This window comes from Myotis nattereri, assembly GCF_964212035.1.
Source record: "Myotis nattereri genome assembly, chromosome: 15".
In the NCBI taxonomy this organism is placed as follows: domain Eukaryota; kingdom Metazoa; phylum Chordata; class Mammalia; order Chiroptera; family Vespertilionidae; genus Myotis; species Myotis nattereri.
In genome coordinates, this window is record NC_138090.1 from 55,663,619 (window position 1) to 55,682,749 (window position 19,131).

General features: G+C 63.0%; 1 protein-coding gene across 2 annotated transcripts; it reads right to left on the reverse strand.

Annotated features, from left to right (window-relative positions):
* Positions 1-5,854: 5,854 nt before the first annotated feature.
* SHISA7 (shisa family member 7) lies at positions 5,855-16,054 on the reverse strand (the record flags this gene model as incomplete). Of its 2 annotated transcripts, XM_081108465.1 has the most annotated exons (5): positions 5,855-6,486; positions 8,680-8,829; positions 12,329-12,394; positions 13,569-13,723; positions 15,360-16,054. In XM_081108465.1, 5 exons carry the CDS (start codon positions 16,037-16,039, stop codon positions 5,855-5,857), a joined length of 1,683 nt encoding a protein of 560 aa, XP_080964591.1. The 2 variants fall into 2 exon arrangements, with proteins under 2 accessions (XP_080964591.1, XP_080964592.1); XM_081108466.1 differs by lacking the exon at positions 12,329-12,394 and having other exon boundaries at positions 15,360-16,039.
* Positions 16,055-19,131: the final 3,077 nt, after the last annotated feature.

Sequence of the window (19,131 nt, forward strand, 5' to 3'; positions counted from 1 at the left end):
TATTTTAAAGTGGAATAACAAATTGATGTTTTTTTCCCCCCCTCGCTCTCTAAAAAAATCAAAAACTGATGTTATAAAACAATATATATAATGTTTAAAAAGAAGTGGAGCCCTGTCCGGCTGGTGTGGCTCAGTGGTTGAGCATCGACCTATGAACCAGGCGATCACAGTTTGAGTCTAGGTCTGGGCACAGGCCTGGGTTTGGGGCTGGATCCTCAGTAGGGGGCGTGCAGGAGGCAGCTGATCGGTGTTTCTCTCATTGATGTTTCTGTCTATCCCTCTCCCTTCCTCTCTCTCTAAAAATAAATAAAAAAAAATTTTTGAAAAGGTAAAGCAAAAATTCAGAACTGCAAAATATTTAAAAAATAAAATGAATTTTTTCCCTCTCTCTCTCTCTCTCTCTCTCTCTCTCTCTCTCTCTCTCTCTCTCTCTTCGTTTCTGGCTCTCTGGAGAACCCTGAATGATACATGGCAAAATCGACTATTTGGGAAGCAAGCATTTGCTAGAGAGGAAGGTTTTTGTTTGATTGCTTTTTTGTTAATCCCCACCTGAGGCTATCTTTTCCATTGATTTTTTTTTTTTTTATTGATTTCAGAGAGGAAGGGAGAGGTAGAGATAGAAACATCAATGATGAGAGAGAATCATTGCTCGGCTGCCTCCTGCACGCCCCCAACTGGGGATCAAGTCCACAATTTAGGCATGTGCCCTTGACCGGAATCGTGGGACCCTTCAGTCTGAAGGCTGACACTCTATCCACTGAACCAAACGGGCTAGGGCTCCATTGATTTTTTTTTTAGAGAGAGTGTAAGGGAGGGAGAAACATAAATGCAAGACACACAAATTGATTGGTTGCCTCCCTTGCGCCCCCCAGAGCCCCTTCCAGGTCAGGGTGGAACCCACCACCCAGGTACTCTCCCTGCCCTTGACCTGGAACGGAACCTGAGCCCCTTCAGTGCGGGGCCGGCGCTCTAACCACTGACCCACCGGTCAGGGTGCCGAAATGCACTGCACACATGAGCCACACGCGGCAGGCTCTGATGCAAGGCAGCAGGCTGCAGGTTACACACACACAGTCGGATGCCCCCCCCCCCCCCACCTGGGCCGCACAGGGGATCCCCGGGAACCATAAACACGCAGGTGGAAATCCAAACCTTCCCAACAGACACTGTGAGCCTGGGAATCAGGAAAACATCTGTTTATTCCAAAAATACCAACTTGCAGCTCAGCCGGCTGTCCTCACCAAGGAACTGGGCGGGGGAGTCCGGTGCCGGTTGGGGGAGGGGTCGGGGGGGGGGCAGAGCTGGGGAGGGTCTTCTGGTCCAGACTGTGTATGTTCCTGTCTCTGCACCGCCCCCACCGCCCACGATCGGGAGGGCGGGGTGCGTGTGCGTGTGGGTGCGCGTGTGTGCATGGGAGCGGGGAAGACTCAGATGGTGAGGCCCCGGCTCCAGAGGCTTGGGGGGATTTGGCGGGGCTCGCCCACTTCCTCGCCTCCTCGGACCTTTCACTATGGCTTATTTGAGACAAGAGGCCAAAGCGCCAGAGTTGGGGCGAAATAACGAGTCCAGAAGAGAGCAAGTCGAGGGGGGCATACAAAAGCTGGAGGGCCCAGACCCCCAGTGCGGGGGCTGGCGAAAGCCGAGGGCTCGGTGGGGGTGGTGAGCAGAGGGGCAGCTCGGGGAGGGGCAGGGGCTCAAGCTGGCTCTTTTGGGGGGAAGTCACAGTCTGCTCAGGGCCCTGGGCATGGGCGGGCCCTGGAGGGACAGGGGGGTCCGCGGGAGCAGCTGTAAGCATGGCGTTGAAAACTGGCGCTGGGCCTAGGGAGGTGGGGTCCCGCTCCCTGTGTTCCCTCAGTGTTTGTGGGAGCCAAAGGCTGGTAGGGATGAACTGAGGTGCCAGTATTGGGGGCAAGGGGAGACAGAAGGAGGGAACGACCCAGAGGAGGGAAAATAGCCCCTCCCAGCTCGCCCTGGGGGCTGGGGAGGGGACGTGTAGCCCTTTAAGAGTAGGGGAATGGCTGCTCCCCCACAGCATGGCTATGTACAAAGAAAATTGGGGGCAAATTGTGCATTGGGTGTTGGTAAGTCCCCGAAAGCCCTGGGGGCTGTCCGGGGTGCGTGGGGGAGATGAAGGAGAGGACGCTGCTTCTCCAATTGGGATGATGAGCACGCCCCCCACAGATGGCCTTGGTGTGGGCAATGGCATGGCTGTCCAGCTGCGCCTGCCCAGGCTCAGGCCGGCAGAGGACATCACTGAAGGCCCCGGGGAAGTTAGCAGCTGTCGCCCAGCCCACAGGAGTCTCTGAGGGTGGTGTGGCCCACGCCAGCGGAGTGCTGCTTCCAGTGGAGGACAGGTAAGGGTCTGGGCAAGGGGCAGAGACCTTACCCAAGGGCCGGGAAGCTCACCCGCTCTGGTGAGAAGAGGCCTCCATGTTGACCCTGTCACCGAACAGATAGTTGGGTGAAGGAAGGTCAATGAGTTATCAGGAGGGGCCTGGATGTCCTCACCAGAAGGGTAATGGGGCACGGGGGGGGGGGGGGGGGGGGGCGGGGCGGCAGTCAAGGCCAAGTCTGGAGTGAGGCAGTGACATCATCAAGAAGGGCCAGAGTGGGGATGGTGTCATCGGAGGGGGTCCCTACCCTATTCTTGAGGCAATGGCAGAATGGCGCGTGTTGTGCCTGGTTCCCTATGGGAACAGCGGTAGGTGCCACGTGACCCAGAAGACAATTGAAATACAGCTGTTGCAGTTCTCGACTCCCAAGATGAGGGATCCTGGAAGACGACCCAAGGGTGAAGTGCATCCTGGTAAATGATGACACCAGTGGGGGTCCTGGTTCCTGGGAGATGATGTCATGGCTGTGGTGGATCCTGGGAGATGATGTCAGGGTTGTGGTGGATCCTGGGAGATGATGCCATGGCTGTGGTGGATCCTGGGAGATGATGGCATGGCTGTGGTGGATCCTGGGAGATGATGTCATGGTTGTGGTGGATCCTGGGAGATGATGTCAGGGCTGTGGTGGATCCTGGGAGATGATGTCAGGGTTGTGGTGGATCCTGGGAGATGATGCCATGGCTGTGGTGGATCTGGGAGATGATGCCATGGCTGTGGTGGATCCTGGGAGATGATGTCAGGGTTGTGATGGATCCTGGGAGATGATGCCATGGTTGTGGTGGATCCTGGGAGATGATGGCATGGCTGTGGTGGATCCTGGGAGATGATGCCATGGCTGTGGTGGATCCTGGGAGATGATGGCATGGCTGTGGTGGATCCTGGGAGATGATGGCATGGCTGTGGTGGATCCTGGGAGATGATGCCATGGTTGTGGTGGATCCTGGGAGATGATGCCATGGTTGTGGTCAATCCTGGGAGATGATGTCATGGCTGTGGTGGATCCTGGGAGATGATGTCAGGGCTGTGGTGGATCCTGGGAGATGATGTCAGGGCTGTGGTGGATCCTGGGAGATGATGGTATGGTTGTGGTGGATCCTGGGAGATGATGTCAGGGTTGTGGTGGATCCTGGGAGATGATGCCATGGCTGTGGTGGATCCTGGGAGATGATGCCATGGTTGTGGTGGATCCTGGGAGATGATGGCATGGTTGTGGTGGATCCTGGGAGATGATGTCAGGGTTGTGGTGGATCCTGGGAGATGATGTCAGGGTTGTGGTAGATCCTGGGAGATGATGTCAGGGTTGTGGTGGATCCTGGGAGATGATGTCAGGGTTGTGGTGGATCCTGGGAAGTGATGACACCATTGGGCTTTCTGGATCCTGTGAAAGGGTGTCATGATTATGGTGGATCCCAGTAAATGATGACACCGTGGTTGAAATGGGTCCTGGGAGATGACACTATTGGGGGTCATGGGTCCTGGGACACCCCTGACTCTCACGGTGCTGTGGGGGTGACACCATGACTGCAGTGTATCCTGGGAGGTGGTGACACCATGGCTAGGGTGGGTTCTAGGGCATGAAGACATCATGGTTGATGTGGATCCTGCAAGTTGGTGACACCACAACTATGGGGACTATGGGGAATGGTGGCATCATCAGTCCTAGCGGGTCTTGGTAGAGGATGCTGCCATCAGCCACAGTGGATTCTGGAAGGCAATGACGTCACTGGTCATGGTGAACTCTTGGAGGTGACGACCCCAGCAGCCGTGGTGAATCCGCGGGGATGATGACACAGTGGTTGTGGAGAATCATGGAAGATGGTGACACCACTGGCCATGGGCAAGCTGTGGGGAAGGTGACCCTACACGGTCATGGTAAATCCTGGAAGAGGATGATACCATAGGTGTGGTGCATCCTGGGAGATGAAGAGACCATAGGTCACAGGGAATGCTGTCATCATCAGGCACGGTGCGCACTGGACCCCAGGCGCAATGCCATCATGAGTAGGGGAGTCCTGTGGTGCGATGATGTCATTAGTAAGATAAGTAGCAGGCACCCCCCACCTGCCCCGGCCCCAGCAGGAGGCCAGGACCTGTTGACAGAAGCTGTGATGTCTCTAGGGTGGCAGAGAGGGTGACACCGGCCTTTGGGACACCTCTGAGTCTCCGGACTCCAAGAGGCTGGGGGCCAGAGGAGCCTCCTTGAGAGCAGAAGCCAGCCTGGGGGTGCCGGCCTCCGGGAATCACACAGGAGGTGACATCACTGCGCAAGGCTGGGACCCCAGCCCAGCCACCCTTTAGCGGGAGCGTCTGGTGGGGACCCCGCAGCGCATGTCACAGGGGCCCGGGGAAGTCACGGTGGGACAAGGCAGAGACTGGTGACACCATCACAAGTGATGGCCCTCCAGAGCGGGCAGTGTCTCTGGTGATGACATCATCGCATTGGGACCGGCCTCAGGCGGGAGTGGGGGTCCTCACTGTAAACCGCCTATAGACAGACCATCACCTCTGGGGAGACCTCTAGCTGGGCAGCCTCCCCAGCAACGGCATGCCCTCTGGTGACGTCTCAGGACAGGGCACTTTCTCCCGGACTCGGGGCACGCCCTGCCTTCTCGTGACGTGGCAGCAGCAGTGGCCCCTCAGAGCCGGCGGGGTCTGGTGGTGACCTCGCCGAAGGGCTCTCAGCTCTGGTGACGGACCCCCTGGGAGAGGCACGGTCCCTCAGATGATGTCATCGGGCAAGGCACCTTCTCTGGTGATAGCATCACAGGAAGGAGGCGGAGTCCCTGTGAGGATGTCGCGGAAAGGAGGCCTTCTGTCGAGGGAGGACACACTTGGCGAGGCTTTCCCCGCAGCGCGTCCCAGCAAGATGGCTTTGTCTGCAGGGATGACATCGTGGACAGAGGCCTCTTCTCTGGAGGGAAGGATTTTCCTGCGGATGATGGTGATGTCAAAAGAGGCCTTTGGGTGCCAGAGATGATGTCATAAGGGCGAGACTTGTCTCTGAATTGATATCACAGGAAGGAATCGTTGTCTCCAGGGATGACGCCATAGGACAAGGCATTGTCTCTGCCAGGACATCAGGAGAAGGAAGTCTGTGATGACATCAGGAATATGGCCTCTAGCGATGACCTCGGGCCGGGCCTCTTCCCCTGTGACGGCCTCCTGGGAAGGTTTGGCCCCGGTGTTGACATTGTGGCCAGTGACGACCTCACCGGCAAGCCTCTTCCTCCGTGATGACGTCATGGGAAGGAGGTCTTGCCTCAAACAGTGACGTAGGCGGAGGGATCTCTCTGTGACATTCTAGGCCTGGTCTCCGGGACGAGTTCATTCAAAGCAGTGTCATCAGAGGCAGCCGCCTGGGCCGCAGGCGGATCTGGTCCGGGCCCCTGGGGTGTGTCGGGGATCCAGGCCGAGGGGGGGAGGGGAGGGCCCCCGCCAGACCTCACCCCGCCCGCCCGGCCTCAGACTGTCACCTCGTTCTTGCTGGCCGTGCGCAGGTGCTGCGGCAGGTGGTGGCCGGGGATGAACTGCAGCTGCTCCAGGGTGCCCTGGCGCTGGAAGGGCGGCCGGCCGGCCAGCGCGCCCCCGCCGCCCGCGTCCGCCAGCCAGGCGGGCTGCGCCGCGTGCAGGTGGTGGTGGTGCGCGTGCAGGCCGGGCGGCGGCAGCCCGTGCAGCGGCGTGGGGGGCCCCCCGGGCCCCAGCAGCAGGTTGGAGTGCGAGGCGGCCAGGCCGGCGCGGGCGGCGGGCTCGGGGGGCAGCCCGGGGCTGCGCGGCGGCGACAGCAGGTGCTCGCGGCTCTGGCGCAGGGCCTCGGGCGACGACAGCAGCAGGTGCTCCTGCGACACCAGGCGCGCGCGCGGCAGCGTGAACTCGTAGCGCGAGCGGCCGCCGTCGCCCAGCAGGTGCTCCTGGGACATGACCCGCCGCGGGTGGGGCGCGGGCGCCAGGCCCAGCTCCTCGGCGCCGCCCCAGCCGTCCAGGCGGTAGCCGCCGCCGGTGCCCGGGCGCCGCAGCGTGTGCAGGGGCAGCGTCCCGCGGGGCACCTCCCCCAGGTGCCAGCGCTTCAGGTACGCCTCGTCCAGGTCCTTCTCGGCTGGGAGCGGGAGAAGGGCAGGGGCCCAGGTCAGCCCAGCCCGCCCGGCGCCTCCCCTCCCTCCCCTGCCTGGCTTCCCTCCATCCTACCCGCGCTGCGCCCGCACCCCACCCCCACCCCCGCGGGGACCCTCGGCATCACTCGGGTCATTAGCCAGGGCAGGGGCGCAACTGAATCAGAACAACCCGCTAGCGATGTGGCCAAAGCACAGATTCCCCGCCCCTCCTCCCATGCGGGGCGGGCTGATATGGGGACTTTTATTTTGCCTCCCAGTAGCTCTTTCTGGAGCAGAACGCAACTCCTGCTTTGGAGGGAGCACTTCCCCTCCCTCCCATCGTGTAGCGGTGCTTTCTGAGAAGTCAATTTTTTTTTTTCTGTGAAGTCAATTTTATGGGTAGCGACCAACGTTTTGATAAATGAAATAGCGCCCTGGACAGGGAGCTCAGTGGTTAGAGCTTTGGCCAGCCCCCAGTTGAGGTGCGTGCGGGAGACAACCAATCGATGTGTCTCTCTCACACCAATGTTTCTCTCTCCCCCCTCCCGTCCACTCTCTCTGAAAATCAACGGGGGAAAAAACCCTCATTCCGAGGGCGAGGACTGAAAAGCAGAGAAAATGCTATTCACCAGAAGGCACCCCCCATCAAAAGCGAGTGAGGGTGAGTGCTGGCTCACATGTTTTTTTCCGTTGTGTGTGTGATACTGAAATGTTAGCGGATGAAGTGACACAAACCCTGAGACTTGCTTTAAAATGATCCACGGAAAGATGGGATGGAGGGAGGACAGGATAACCAAGTGTTGCTCATTGTTCAAGCTGGATGACGGGAATGTGGAGGTTCACTTGACAATCTTCTCTCCTCTTGGGTATGTTTGAAATGTTCTTGTATAAAGAGAATGTTAAGCCCTAGCGGGTGTGGCTCAGTGGATAGAGTGTCACGACCTGTGGACTGAAGGGTCCTGGGTTCGATTTTGGTCAAGGGCACATGCCTGGGTTTTGGGCTCAATCACCAGCGTGAGGCGTGCAGGAGGCAGCCAATTGGTGCCTCTCTCTCATCATTGATGTTTCTGCCTCTCTTTCCCTCTCCCTTCCACTCTGAGATCTATAAAAATTTATTAATAAATAAAGAGAATTTTAATAAAAAGTTATTTGAGCCAGAGGATACATCTAGAAGCAAGATCTCAACAGACTGAGATAAATTCTTCCAAAAATGTTCTTAATAACAAGTTCCAACAGTTTCCTGTATTTAAAAATGTGCAAATATACATGCATCTCATGGGCCATAATGTTAAAAGCATTTCTTACTTGGCTCTCAGTTTAAAATGTTTGAAGGGTTGGGCCAGAAATATCCAGTAGAGTCGCAATGAATAGATCAGGGATGAGTGTGTGACATTATTTGGGCTGATGGGACCCACGCCTGGGATTGTTGCTGGAATCATTGGAGACTTTTTTTTTTAATCCTCACCGGAGGATATTTTTCCATTGATTTTTTAAGAGAGAGTGGAAGAGAGAGGGAAAGACAGAAACATCCATGTGAGAAAACACATCGATTGGTTGCCTCCTGCACAAGCCCTGACCAGGGCCCAGGCCAGAGAGGAGCCTGCAACCGAGGTACGTGGCCTTGACTGGAATCGAACCCAGGACCCTTTGCTCTATCCACTGAGCCACACCGGCTTGGGCTGGAGGGGACTCTTTTCTGCTGGTTGAATGGCAACCTGGAAATTCTCAGGTCCCTGTTTGCAGCCATGGGGGGATATCTGTCTGAAAAAGAAGCCAGCCCCCTGTTTAGCAGAGCTGAGAGATGTAGAATCCTGGAGATAGCTCCTGAGCACCTGGATCCAGCCACACCTGAAGCTCCCAGCCCATTCTCAAGCTCACTTAGTTACGTGTGTGTGTGTGTGTGTGTGTGTGTGTGTGTGTGAGAGAGAGAGAGAGAGAGAGAGAGAGAGAGAGAGAGAATATGCATGAGTCTTATTTCTGTTCATTGAAAATGCAAGTCCTGATAAATACAGTAGACCCAGGGGAGGTACACCAGGAATTTGCATTTTAAAAACCACCCCAGGTAATTCTGATACAAATGTGCTTCCGGAACAGACTTGTAGGGGGAAGCTCTAAATAAGCCCTTAGAAAGCTGTTGGGCCACTGTCCGCGGTCCTGAACCTGGGCCCTGGCCCTGACCCCGCCGTTCCGGGACTCACCCAGCCTCTTGAGGGAGGAGTAGCGGTTGAGTTCGGATTTCACAGCAGCCTCGTAGGACGGGGGCAGATGCGAGAGGTTGTGGAAAGACCGAGAGCAGGACAGCGTGGAGTAATGCAAGTTGGGGCTGGGAGGTGGGGCGGCCCTCCAGTCTGGGGCAGAGAGCACAGCCCGGGTCAGTCCAGCCCCTCCTCCCTCAGCCCCCAGCCTCCTCCCCCAGCCCCTCCTCCCTCAGCCCCTCCTCCCTCAGCCCCCAGCCTCCTCCCCCAGCCCCTCCTCCCTCAGCCCCTCCTCCCTCAGCCCCCAGCCTCCTCCCTCAGCCCCCAGCCCCTCCTCCCCCAGCCCCTCCTCCCTCAGCCCCTCCTCCCTCAGCCCCCAGCCTCCTCCCTCAGACCCCAGCCTCCTCCCTCAGACCCCAGCCTCCTCCCTCAGCCCCCAGCCTCCTCCCTCAGCCCCCAGCCTCCTCCCTCAGACCCCAGCCCCACCTCCCTCAGACCCAGGAGCCCAGCCCCTCCTCCCTCAGCCCCTCCTCCCTCAGCCCCTCCTCCCTCAGCCCCTCCTCCCCCAGCCCCTCCTCCCCCAGCCCCTCCTCCCTCAGCCCCTCCTCCCCCAGCCCCTCCTCCCTCAGCCCCTCCTCCCCCAGCCCCCAGCCCCTCCTCCCTCAGCCCCTCCTCCCCCAGCCCCTTCTCCCTCAGCCCCTCCTCCCTCAGCCCCCAGCCTCCTCCCTCAGCCCCTCCTCCCTCAGCCCCCAGCCTCCTCCCTCAGCCCCTCCTCCCTCAGCCCCTCCTCCCTCAGCCCCTCCTCCCTCAGCCCCTCCTCCCTCAGACCCCAGCCCCTCCTCCCTCAGCCCCTCCTCCCTCAGCCCTTCCTCCCTCAGCCCCCAGCCCCTCCTCCCTCAGCCCCTCCTCCCTCAGCCCCTCCTCCCCCAGCCCCCAGCCCCTCCTCCCTCAGCCCCCAGCCTCCTCCCTCAGCCCCTCCTCCCTCAGCCCTTCCTCCCTCAGCCCTTCCTCCCTCAGCCCCCAGCCCCTCCTCCCTCAGCCCCCAGCCCCTCCTCCCTCAGCCCCCAGCCTCCTCCCTCAGCCCCTCCTCCCTCAGCCCCTCCTCCCCCAGCCCCCAGCCCCTCCTCCCTCAGACCCCAGCCCCTCCTCCCTCAGCCCCTCCTCCCTCAGCCCCTCCTCCCCCAGCCCCCAGCCCCTCCTCCCTCAGACCCCAGCCCCTCCTCCCTCAGCCCCTCCTCCCTCAGCCCTTCCTCCCTCAGCCCCCAGCCCCTCCTCCCTCAGCCCCTCCTCCCTCAGCCCCTCCTCCCCCAGCCCCCAGCCCCTCCTCCCTCAGACCCCAGCCCCTCCTCCCTCAGCCCCTCCTCCCTCAGCCCCTCCTCCCTCAGCCCCTCCTCCCTCAGCCCCCAGCCCCTCCTCCCTCAGCCCCTCCTCCCTCAGCCCCTCCTCCCCCAGCCCCCAGCCCCTCCTCCCTCAGACCCCAGCCCCTCCTCCCTCAGCCCCCAGCCCCTCCTCCCTCAGCCCCTCCTCCCTCAGCCCTTCCTCCCTCAGCCCCCAGCCCCTCCTCCCTCAGCCCCTCCTCCCTCAGCCCCTCCTCCCTCAGCCCCTCCTCCCTCAGCCCCTCCTCCCTCAGCCCTTCCTCCCTCAGCCACCAGCCCCTCCTCCCTCAGCCCCTCCTCCCTCAGCCCCTCCTCCCTCAGCCCCCAGCCTCCTCCCTCAGACCCAGGAGTCCAGCCCCCCAGCCCCTCCTCCCTCAGCCCCCAGCCCCTCCTCCCTCAGCCCCTCCTCCCTCAGCCCCTCCTCCCTCAGCCCCCAGCCCCTCCTCCCTCAGCCCCTCCTCCCTCAGCCCTTCCTCCCTCAGCCCCCAGCCCCTCCTCCCTCAGCCCCTCCTCCCTCAGCCCTTCCTCCCTCAGCCCCTCCTCCCTCAGCCCCTCCTCCCTCAGCCCTTCCTCCCTCAGCCCCCAGCCCCTCCTCCCTCAGCCCCTCCTCCCTCAGCCCCTCCTCCCCCAGCCCCCAGCCCCTCCTCCCTCAGCCCCCAGCCTCCTCCCTCAGCCCCTCCTCCCTCAGCCCTTCCTCCCTCAGCCCTTCCTCCCTCAGCCCCCAGCCCCTCCTCCCTCAGCCCCCAGCCCCTCCTCCCTCAGCCCCCAGCCTCCTCCCTCAGCCCCTCCTCCCTCAGCCCCTCCTCCCTCAGCCCCTCCTCCCCCAGCCCCCAGCCCCTCCTCCCTCAGACCCCAGCCCCTCCTCCCTCAGCCCCTCCTCCCTCAGCCCCTCCTCCCCCAGCCCCCAGCCCCTCCTCCCTCAGACCCCAGCCCCTCCTCCCTCAGCCCCTCCTCCCTCAGCCCTTCCTCCCTCAGCCCCCAGCCCCTCCTCCCTCAGCCCCTCCTCCCTCAGCCCCTCCTCCCCCAGCCCTCAGCCCCTCCTCCCTCAGACCCCAGCCCCTCCTCCCTCAGCCCCTCCTCCCTCAGCCCCTCCTCCCTCAGCCCCTCCTCCCTCAGCCCCCAGCCCCTCCTCCCTCAGCCCCTCCTCCCCCAGCCCCCAGCCCCTCCTCCCTCAGACCCCAGCCCCTCCTCCCTCAGCCCCCAGCCCCTCCTCCCTCAGCCCCTCCTCCCTCAGCCCTTCCTCCCTCAGCCCCCAGCCCCTCCTCCCTCAGCCCCTCCTCCCTCAGCCCCTCCTCCCTCAGCCCCTCCTCCCTCAGCCCCCAGCCCCTCCTCCCTCAGCCCCTCCTCCCTCAGCCCCTCCTCCCTCAGCCCCTCCTCCCTCAGCCCTTCCTCCCTCAGCCCCCAGCCCCTCCTCCCTCAGCCCCTCCTCCCTCAGCCCCTCCTCCCTCAGCCCCCAGCCTCCTCCCTCAGACCCAGGAGTCCAGCCCCCCAGCCCCTCCTCCCTCAGCCCCCAGCCCCTCCTCCCTCAGCCCCTCCTCCCTCAGCCCCCAGCCCCTCCTCCCTCAGCCCCTCCTCCCTCAGCCCCCAGCCCCTCCTCCCTCAGCCCCTCCTCCCTCAGACCCAGGAGCCCAGGCCCCCAGCCCCTCCTCCCTCAGACCCAGGAGCCCAGCCCCCAGCCCCTCCTCCCTCAGACCCAGGAGTCCAGGCCCCCAGCCCCTCCTCCCTCAGACCCAGGAGCCCAGGCCCCCAGCCCCTCCTCCCTCAGACCCAGGAGCCCAGGCCCCCAGCCCCTCCTCCCTCAGCCCCCAGCCCCTCCTCCCTCAGACCCAGGAGCCCAGCCCCCAGCCCCTCCTCCCTCAGACCCAGGAGCCCAGCCCCCACCCCCCAGCCCCTTAGGGAGTTATATATCTGGGATCCAAGCCCCTCAGAGCTCCCGCTGTCCAGGCTGTCTCTGCCCACGCCATGAGACAGGCTCTTTGCTGGGGAAGGAGGAACATCACAGGAGGAGGGGCAACGGGCCCTGGCTCAGCACCTGCTGGGTGCCCTGCCCCAGGCCAGGGTGGGGGGGTGGACTCCTGCATCTCCCACCAACTCGGGTGGGACAGAGACGCCACTTCCGGTGTCCAAGTGGGAAGCGGAGGTTCGCTCGGTTACCTGGCTGGACGTGAGGACAGGCTCACGGGGCCTCCCACCTGCTCTGCCCCAGGCCCCCCCTGGGGTGCTCTCAGGAGCGGAGGAGAGGGGCCCTGTGTCCCCTGCCCAACCCTGGCGCGTACCCAGCGTGGTGGCGTGGTGCTTGGGGCTGTTGACGTTGAGGTGCAGGTAGTTGTGGTGCAGGTTATCTGTGGGGACCAAGGAGGGAGGTGGCATCACCGCGATTGCCCACTCCCAGCGGGCACTGCTGTGCCCAGCTCTGGCCCTGCCTGCCTCCTGGATCATCACACCAGCCTTCTGGCCCCTGGCCAGCCATGTCCAAGGTCAGCCCCACCACAGGACCCCTACACCCCACCTGCCCGTCCGCTGCCCGACACTCTTCCCACATCTCCGCACCACTCGCCCCCTCCTCTCAGGCCACCCTTCTCTCTGGCGCCTGCCTGAGTCCTCTCAGGCCCACCACAGGGCCTTTGCACCTGCTGTTCTCTCTGCCTTGAAACCCTGCCTCCCCTCCTTTGCCTGCAGAACTCCTACTCATCCCCCAAGATCCAGCTCAATGTCTCTTATTACTGCTCCTCAGACCCAGCTCAGGCCTGGACTGTCCTCCCAGCCTCTCCCCTCCACAGAACAGAGCTCCCCCCACTTCTGACTTTGCTCTAAACTCCTCTGTGGCTACCCATGGCCCTCAGCGACCCTTATGACCACTCAGCAGATTGGCTGGTTGACCGGTAGTTATGACACACACTGACCATCTAGGGGGCAGACGCTCAATGCAGGAGCTGCCCCCTGGTGGTCAGTGCGCTCCCACAGCCAACCTCCGGAGGCCCCTCCCGGCCAGGCCAAGGGACCCCGCCCATGCACGAATTCGTGCACCGGGCCTCTAGCGTAAGAACAGCAGCAGCTTACAGTGACACAGCGCGTGTTCTGAGCCAGGCACAGCTCTGAGACCCTCACGACAGACCTACAGGGAGCGCTGTGTGCTCCCCACCTTGTGGGTGAGGCACGGGCTTCCCAGGTCACACAGCAGCAGAGCCAGGATGCCAACCCCAGTGGTCTGCTCCCTTCACCCCCCCCCCCCCCCCCCCCCGCCGAATTCTAATTCAACAGTTAGGCGCCTCCTGGTGTGTTGTCAGCTGTCGGGTGGTCTGATGCTGAGTTTGTCCAGCTCAGGGGCTGAGAGTGTCTAAGTCACCGTGGTGTCCATGCTCCCACCCAGGGTGTCCACAGGAGGCAGGGCGGCGGTTCTCACTGCCCGTCTCATCTTGGAGGCTGTGGCTGGGGGCGGGGCCAGCCGGATGGGGCGGGGACACAGGGATGGGGGCGTGGTCAGAGGCCCCGCCACAGCTCCCAGGTCCCACTCACCTAGATTGGAGGGCTTCATGGTGTTGTAGAGGTTCTTGGGTGTCCTTGGGGCCATACTGTCGGGACCCCCGACCCCCGGGGTCAAGGAGCTGCTCCGTGCCCGGTCCGGGCGGGTCCCGGGTCCCGCCTGATGCCTCAGGATGTCCACCAGAGCCCTAGGGGGGTGCAGAGGGGCGGTCAGGGGCCTGAAGTCGGGGGCGCGGGAGGGGGGACCCGGCTTCTTTCCCCTCCCTGTCCTCACCTTTGGGGGTATCTGTCAAGTCGGCGAGGTTGGGCTTCTCGCCTTTGGCCACGCCCCTCGCTAAGGGCACTCTGAGCTCTGCCCGCCCAGAGGTTCCTGGGACCACACTTCCTGCCTGAGGCCCCGCCCCATCCATGGGGACCCGCCCACGGCTCCGCCCCATGGCCCCCGCCACGGCCTGGGAGCTCAATCCTGTTTCTTCTGCAGCTTCCCCAGGGGATAAAGGGCGCCCCATTCACCCAGCTCTGCAGACCCCAAATCTTAGGACCACCCTGGGGTTCTCTTTCCCTCACGTTCCTCAGCAAGTTTGCAGATTCGACCTCCAAAGTAGCTCCCACATGGGACTACTACTCACCACCTCCGCTGTTCCCAGCTCTCTCTCTCTCTCTCTCTCTCTCTCTCTCTCTCTCTCTCTCTCTCTCCCCCGGACCCTTGCTACAATCTGCTTCCGCCCTTGTCCTGTGCAGCCTCGTCTCCCCGCACAGCCTGAGCTCAGGGCCCTCCGTGGCTCCCCCATCGCCCCGGAATTGACCTGGCCTCCGCCTGCTTCTCTCTACCTCCTCTCGGCTCTGCCGGCTCCTATGCTGTCCTGCAACCACCACCCCAGGGCCTTTGCACGTGCTGTTCCCTCTGTCTGGGATGCTCCTTTCCTCCAAGTCTGCTCAGAGCGGCCTTTCCCGGCCAGGTCTTATAAAACACCCCCGCCCCCCCCCCAAACCCAACCCCTCATTCTGCTTTATTTAGTTACCAGTCTCTAGATTCCAGTGGTTCTCAACCTTCCTCATGCCGCGACCCTTTAATACAGTTCCTCATGTTGTGGTGACCCCCAACCATAAAATTATTTTCGTTGCTATGTCATAACTGTAGTTTTGCTACTGTTATGAATCCTAATGTAAATATCTGATATGCAGGATGTATTTTCATTGTTACAAACTGAACATAATGAGAGCATCGTGATTAATCACAAAAACAATATGTAATTATATATGTGTTTTCCGATGGTCTTAGGCGACCCCTGTGAAAGGCTCGTTCGACCCCCAAAGGGGTCGTGACCCACAGGTTGAGAACCGCTGCTCTAGAAAGCTATTGCATATGTGTTTGCTTGCTCACTGTCTCGGGCACTAAATTTTATGACAACGGTAGCCAACGTTTACTGAGGGCTTTCCGTGTGCCAGGCCTCGACGTGAATCAACCCAGTTCATCTTCATTACAGTCCGAATGGGTGGGGAGCATTGATTAGCCCCACTGTGCAGACGAGGAAACTGAGGCACAGACGGGTTAAGCAAATTGCCCGGCGCCACACAGCCCACTGGCAGCAGGCCTGGGGTGGGGAGCCAGGCTTACCCATCGGGTATCGTTCACTCGTGTATCCCCAGGTCCTGGCCCGCAGAAAGCGCTCAAGGAACATTTGTTGAATGAATGAGGCGTGAGCCTCCCTCACTCCTGGGCCTCTGACCACGCCCCCACCCGCAGCCCCGCCCCCCGGCCCCACCTGCCGTTGCCCAGGCCCCGCCCCAGGCTCCTACCCTTCTGCCGGATCTCGCACACACCTGGGCACGTTGATATCCCGGTGCGCCCTGGGCGCGCGGGACGCCTTGCTGAAGGCCACTTTGGCTCCGACGCCCACGGCCAGGGCGAAGCTGATGACCCCGCACACAACGTAGGCCGTGCTGCCCCCGGGGCCCTCGCCCCCACGCATCCCGTTGCCCCCTGCCCGGCCCCCTTCCAGCCACCCGGCCTGGCCGGGCCCGGGGCCCCCGCCCGCACCCCCGGCGCCCCCGGCGCCCCCGCCCATGGGCGGCGGCGTGGTGGCCCAGCGCGGCGTGTCGTAGTTGGAGCAGGAGGCTTGCGCCAGGCGCATGTGGCGGTGCTCGCAGCAGAAGCGGTAGTGGCAGGTGCCGCAGCAGAAGCGGTAGGAGCCGGTGCTGCAGTTGAAGGTGGCGTCGTACTGGCCCATGACGTCGTAGTAGCCGTGGCAGAGCTCGGCCGGAGGGGGCGCCCGCGCCGCCGCGCCCGCGCCGCCCGCGGGGCTCGTCCTCGTGCCATTGGCGCCCGCGCCCGCCGCGCCCCCGCCGCCCGTCAAGGCCCCGGTCAGGCGCCGCAGGTGCGCCAGCAGGGCCGGCAGCGGGCCCGGGGGCTCGGCGCTCGTGGCGTTGGACGGGCGCGCCCTGGCCTGGCCGGCGGCGGAGGCCAGGAGCAGGAGGGTCCCGAGGAGCAGGAGGGCCGGCATGGGGTGCGCAGGAGGCTGGACGGGGCCGCCAGGCTGAGCGGGGAACCGAGGCTGGAGCGGAGGGCGGGAGAGAGAGGTCCAAGGTGGGCAAGTATGGAGACGGGTGGCCAGAAAGGATGAGGAAGGAGGGCGAGGGGAGGTTGACAGAAAGGATGAGTGGAGGGGAGAGGCATGGGCCCAAGGTTGGGGGACCCACCGGGCAGTGGAGGTGGGGCGCACCGGGCAGTGGAGGTGGGGCGCACCAGGCAGTGGAGGTAGGGCGCACCGGGCAGTGAAGGTGGGGCGCACCGGGCAGTGAAGGTGGGGCGCACCGGGCAGTGGAGGTGGGGCGCACCAGGCAGTGAAGGGGGGGAGGGGGAGAGGCGAACAGAATGATAAATGATAAGGGTGGGTGGAAAGGATCCACGGGAGTGATGGATGGGAGAAAAGATTGGGAAGGAGGCATCAGACGGTGGGAAGAAACAGGACGGATATGACGGGAGTGAGTGATGGCGAGTAAGAGGGCAGATGGGGTGAGAGAGAGGAGGGGGGAGTTGGGGGGCGGGGATGAGGGAGGCAGGAGAGAGAGGTGTGGGTGGGGGAGGCGGGGGAGAGAGAGAGATTGCAGTTGAGAAGCCGAGTTTGTAGACCAGCAGGTGGGGAGAGGGGGTGGGTTCTTGGGTGGGTGCCGCTGGCCTACGGGGCCTGCTGTTCAGCCCCCGCTAGGCGCCCGGACGGACAAGATGCCTCCAGGCACCGCCAGATGTCGCGGGCACAGCTGTCCCCGCGGAGAACCACTGGCTTAGACCCCGTGGTCCCCAGTCGCCCCGCAGCTTGGTTCTTTCTCTTATCTGGACCTAGTAATCAAGGCATGTCAGTGCGCGTGCGTGTGCGTGTGTATGCACCTCTCTCTCTCTCACACACACACACACACACACACACTTCAAACGAGACACCAGCGTCCCAACAGGTCCCTCCTTTGCCTGAGCCCCGGCGCCCAGGCAGTGGGCACGGCCTGGAGCTCCGGCCTCAGGGTTCACCACCCACAGGACGCGGAGGACTTAATCCCACGCAGAGGAGCCCGCCAGCAGCGCCACGTGCACACAGCAGCGTGGGTCCTCCACTGGCTGCGGGCTGCCGCCTGTGGTCGGGTGAGGGTGCGGGTGAGGGTGAGGGTGTGTGCAAGGGGCTGGCTGGAGCCCAGAGGGGCTCCCCTCCCTCAGGTGTGCCGATTGGGCTGCGAGCATCCGGGGAAGGAGCATCCTTTTCAGGCTCAGGCAAGGGTGCCATCTACCTGCCCCACCACAGCCGCGGGGGCTGCTGGGGAGCCGCATGGGGCGGGGCAAATGCCCCACCTGTAAGAAGGCTCCAGAAGGGCCAGCAGGGCCTGCTCAGGCCCCCTGCTGTGCCCCGCCCCCTGGCTCCATGGACACACATTCCCCCTCTGCTGACAGCATCCCCCACTGCACATCGGTGCACACACTCAGGGGACACAGCTCCAGGCCACTGACAACTCTGGGGGGGGGGGAGCGGGGAGCAGCAACACAGCCCCTCAAACCCAGACACCCCCCTCCACACACAACACACACACACATGCACACACACATGCACACACACAGCCTCATGCCTCCCAATGCGACGCAGGGCAGCACCTACTGGTGAGAAGGGGACACGCACCCAGGGGCAGACAGAGTGGCCCATCAGACCCAGGATACAGGGGACCCAGTCTGTCCCTTAGTTCACACAACGAACTCACACACACAGCGTCCCAGACACAACCTGCAAGGACACCCGTGCAGCCGCCTCCCCACACACCCAGCCCCACGTGGACACAGCCCCCAGCACGCAAGACCCGGACACAACTCAGACACAACCATGACACACTGGGGCCATGCACAGCTCAGGAACACGGGCAAGGACCGGCCCAAGCCAGCTACACACGGATGGACATGCAACCACACACATCACAGCCCCAAGTCATGCAAGCTTGTGGTGCACACACACCCTCACCCAGTGGAGGAGGTTTTGGAAGCAGGCATGTGACACCCCCGCACACACACAGCTGCACCCCTGCCCCCACCCCTGCTCACTCACACACACACTTTTCTCCTCCACAGGTGGAGAGGAGGGGGGGCCCCCAGCCCCATCTCCCCACTCCCTGCACCGTGCATGCCCAGCGGCTCAGGGCCAGAGGTCTGCTGGGCCCCCCCCCCCCAGCCCTAAGAGACACAGATGGATGGACAGAGATTAGGGGAGCCAGCTGGAGGATAGGGGTGTCCCCCAGCAGGCTCCACTGGTCCTCGCGCTCCTGGAAACCCCCCTCCTCCTCCTGCAACCCTGCACTGCACTTTGCCCCAACCTCTGGCCCCTCCCCCTCCTGCCCCTGCCTGCTGGAGGTGGGAGTCAGGGCTGGGAGTGGGGGGGGGGGGGGCAGGTGAGTTGGCTGGGAGGAGCCTGGAGGCAGTGATTAGAGATGAAGCAGGATGGGGAGGACAGGGAGAAGGACGGGGGTGGGGGGGGGGCAGAGACCCAGAGAAAAAGTGCGCCCCGGCCCTGGGGAGCTGGGCGCTGGAGGGGTCTGCGGGGGCAGCGGGGGGGGGGGTGCTGAGGAAGAGGCGGGGCAGGCGGACGAAGCACAAGGGGTCCGCAAGCCGAGGGGGGCGGGGTGGGGAGGCTGGTTTGGGGCTGGGAGGTGGAAAGCTGCCAAGAGGAGGCGGACCGGCAGGTGGGGGAAGTGGAGGGGTCCTGGGGGAGTGTCGGGGGGGGGGATCCGGCTTGCCGCCCCCACTTCCCCCACTCCCACCCGCTGCGGCCGCCGGGAGGCGGGGACTGAGGGAGAGCCGTGAACTCCGATGCGCACAGCGCTCCGGCGGCCCAGACCCCGTCCCTGCGGCCCCCGGGTCCCTAGGCCCTCGGGTGGCCGTGCCCCCCGTCCATCCCCCTCGCGGGGCGGCCTCTGGTCTCTAAGGGGAGGTGCCCTGGGTCTTGGTGTCTCTCTGCGGGTGTCCAGACGCGTCTCCTCGCCCGCATCTCTGCGTCTGTCTCCGTCCCGCGGCTGCGCCTCTCGCCGCCCCTTCCCCGAGTCTCGGTTTTCTGGCCGCCGGCATCCCCCG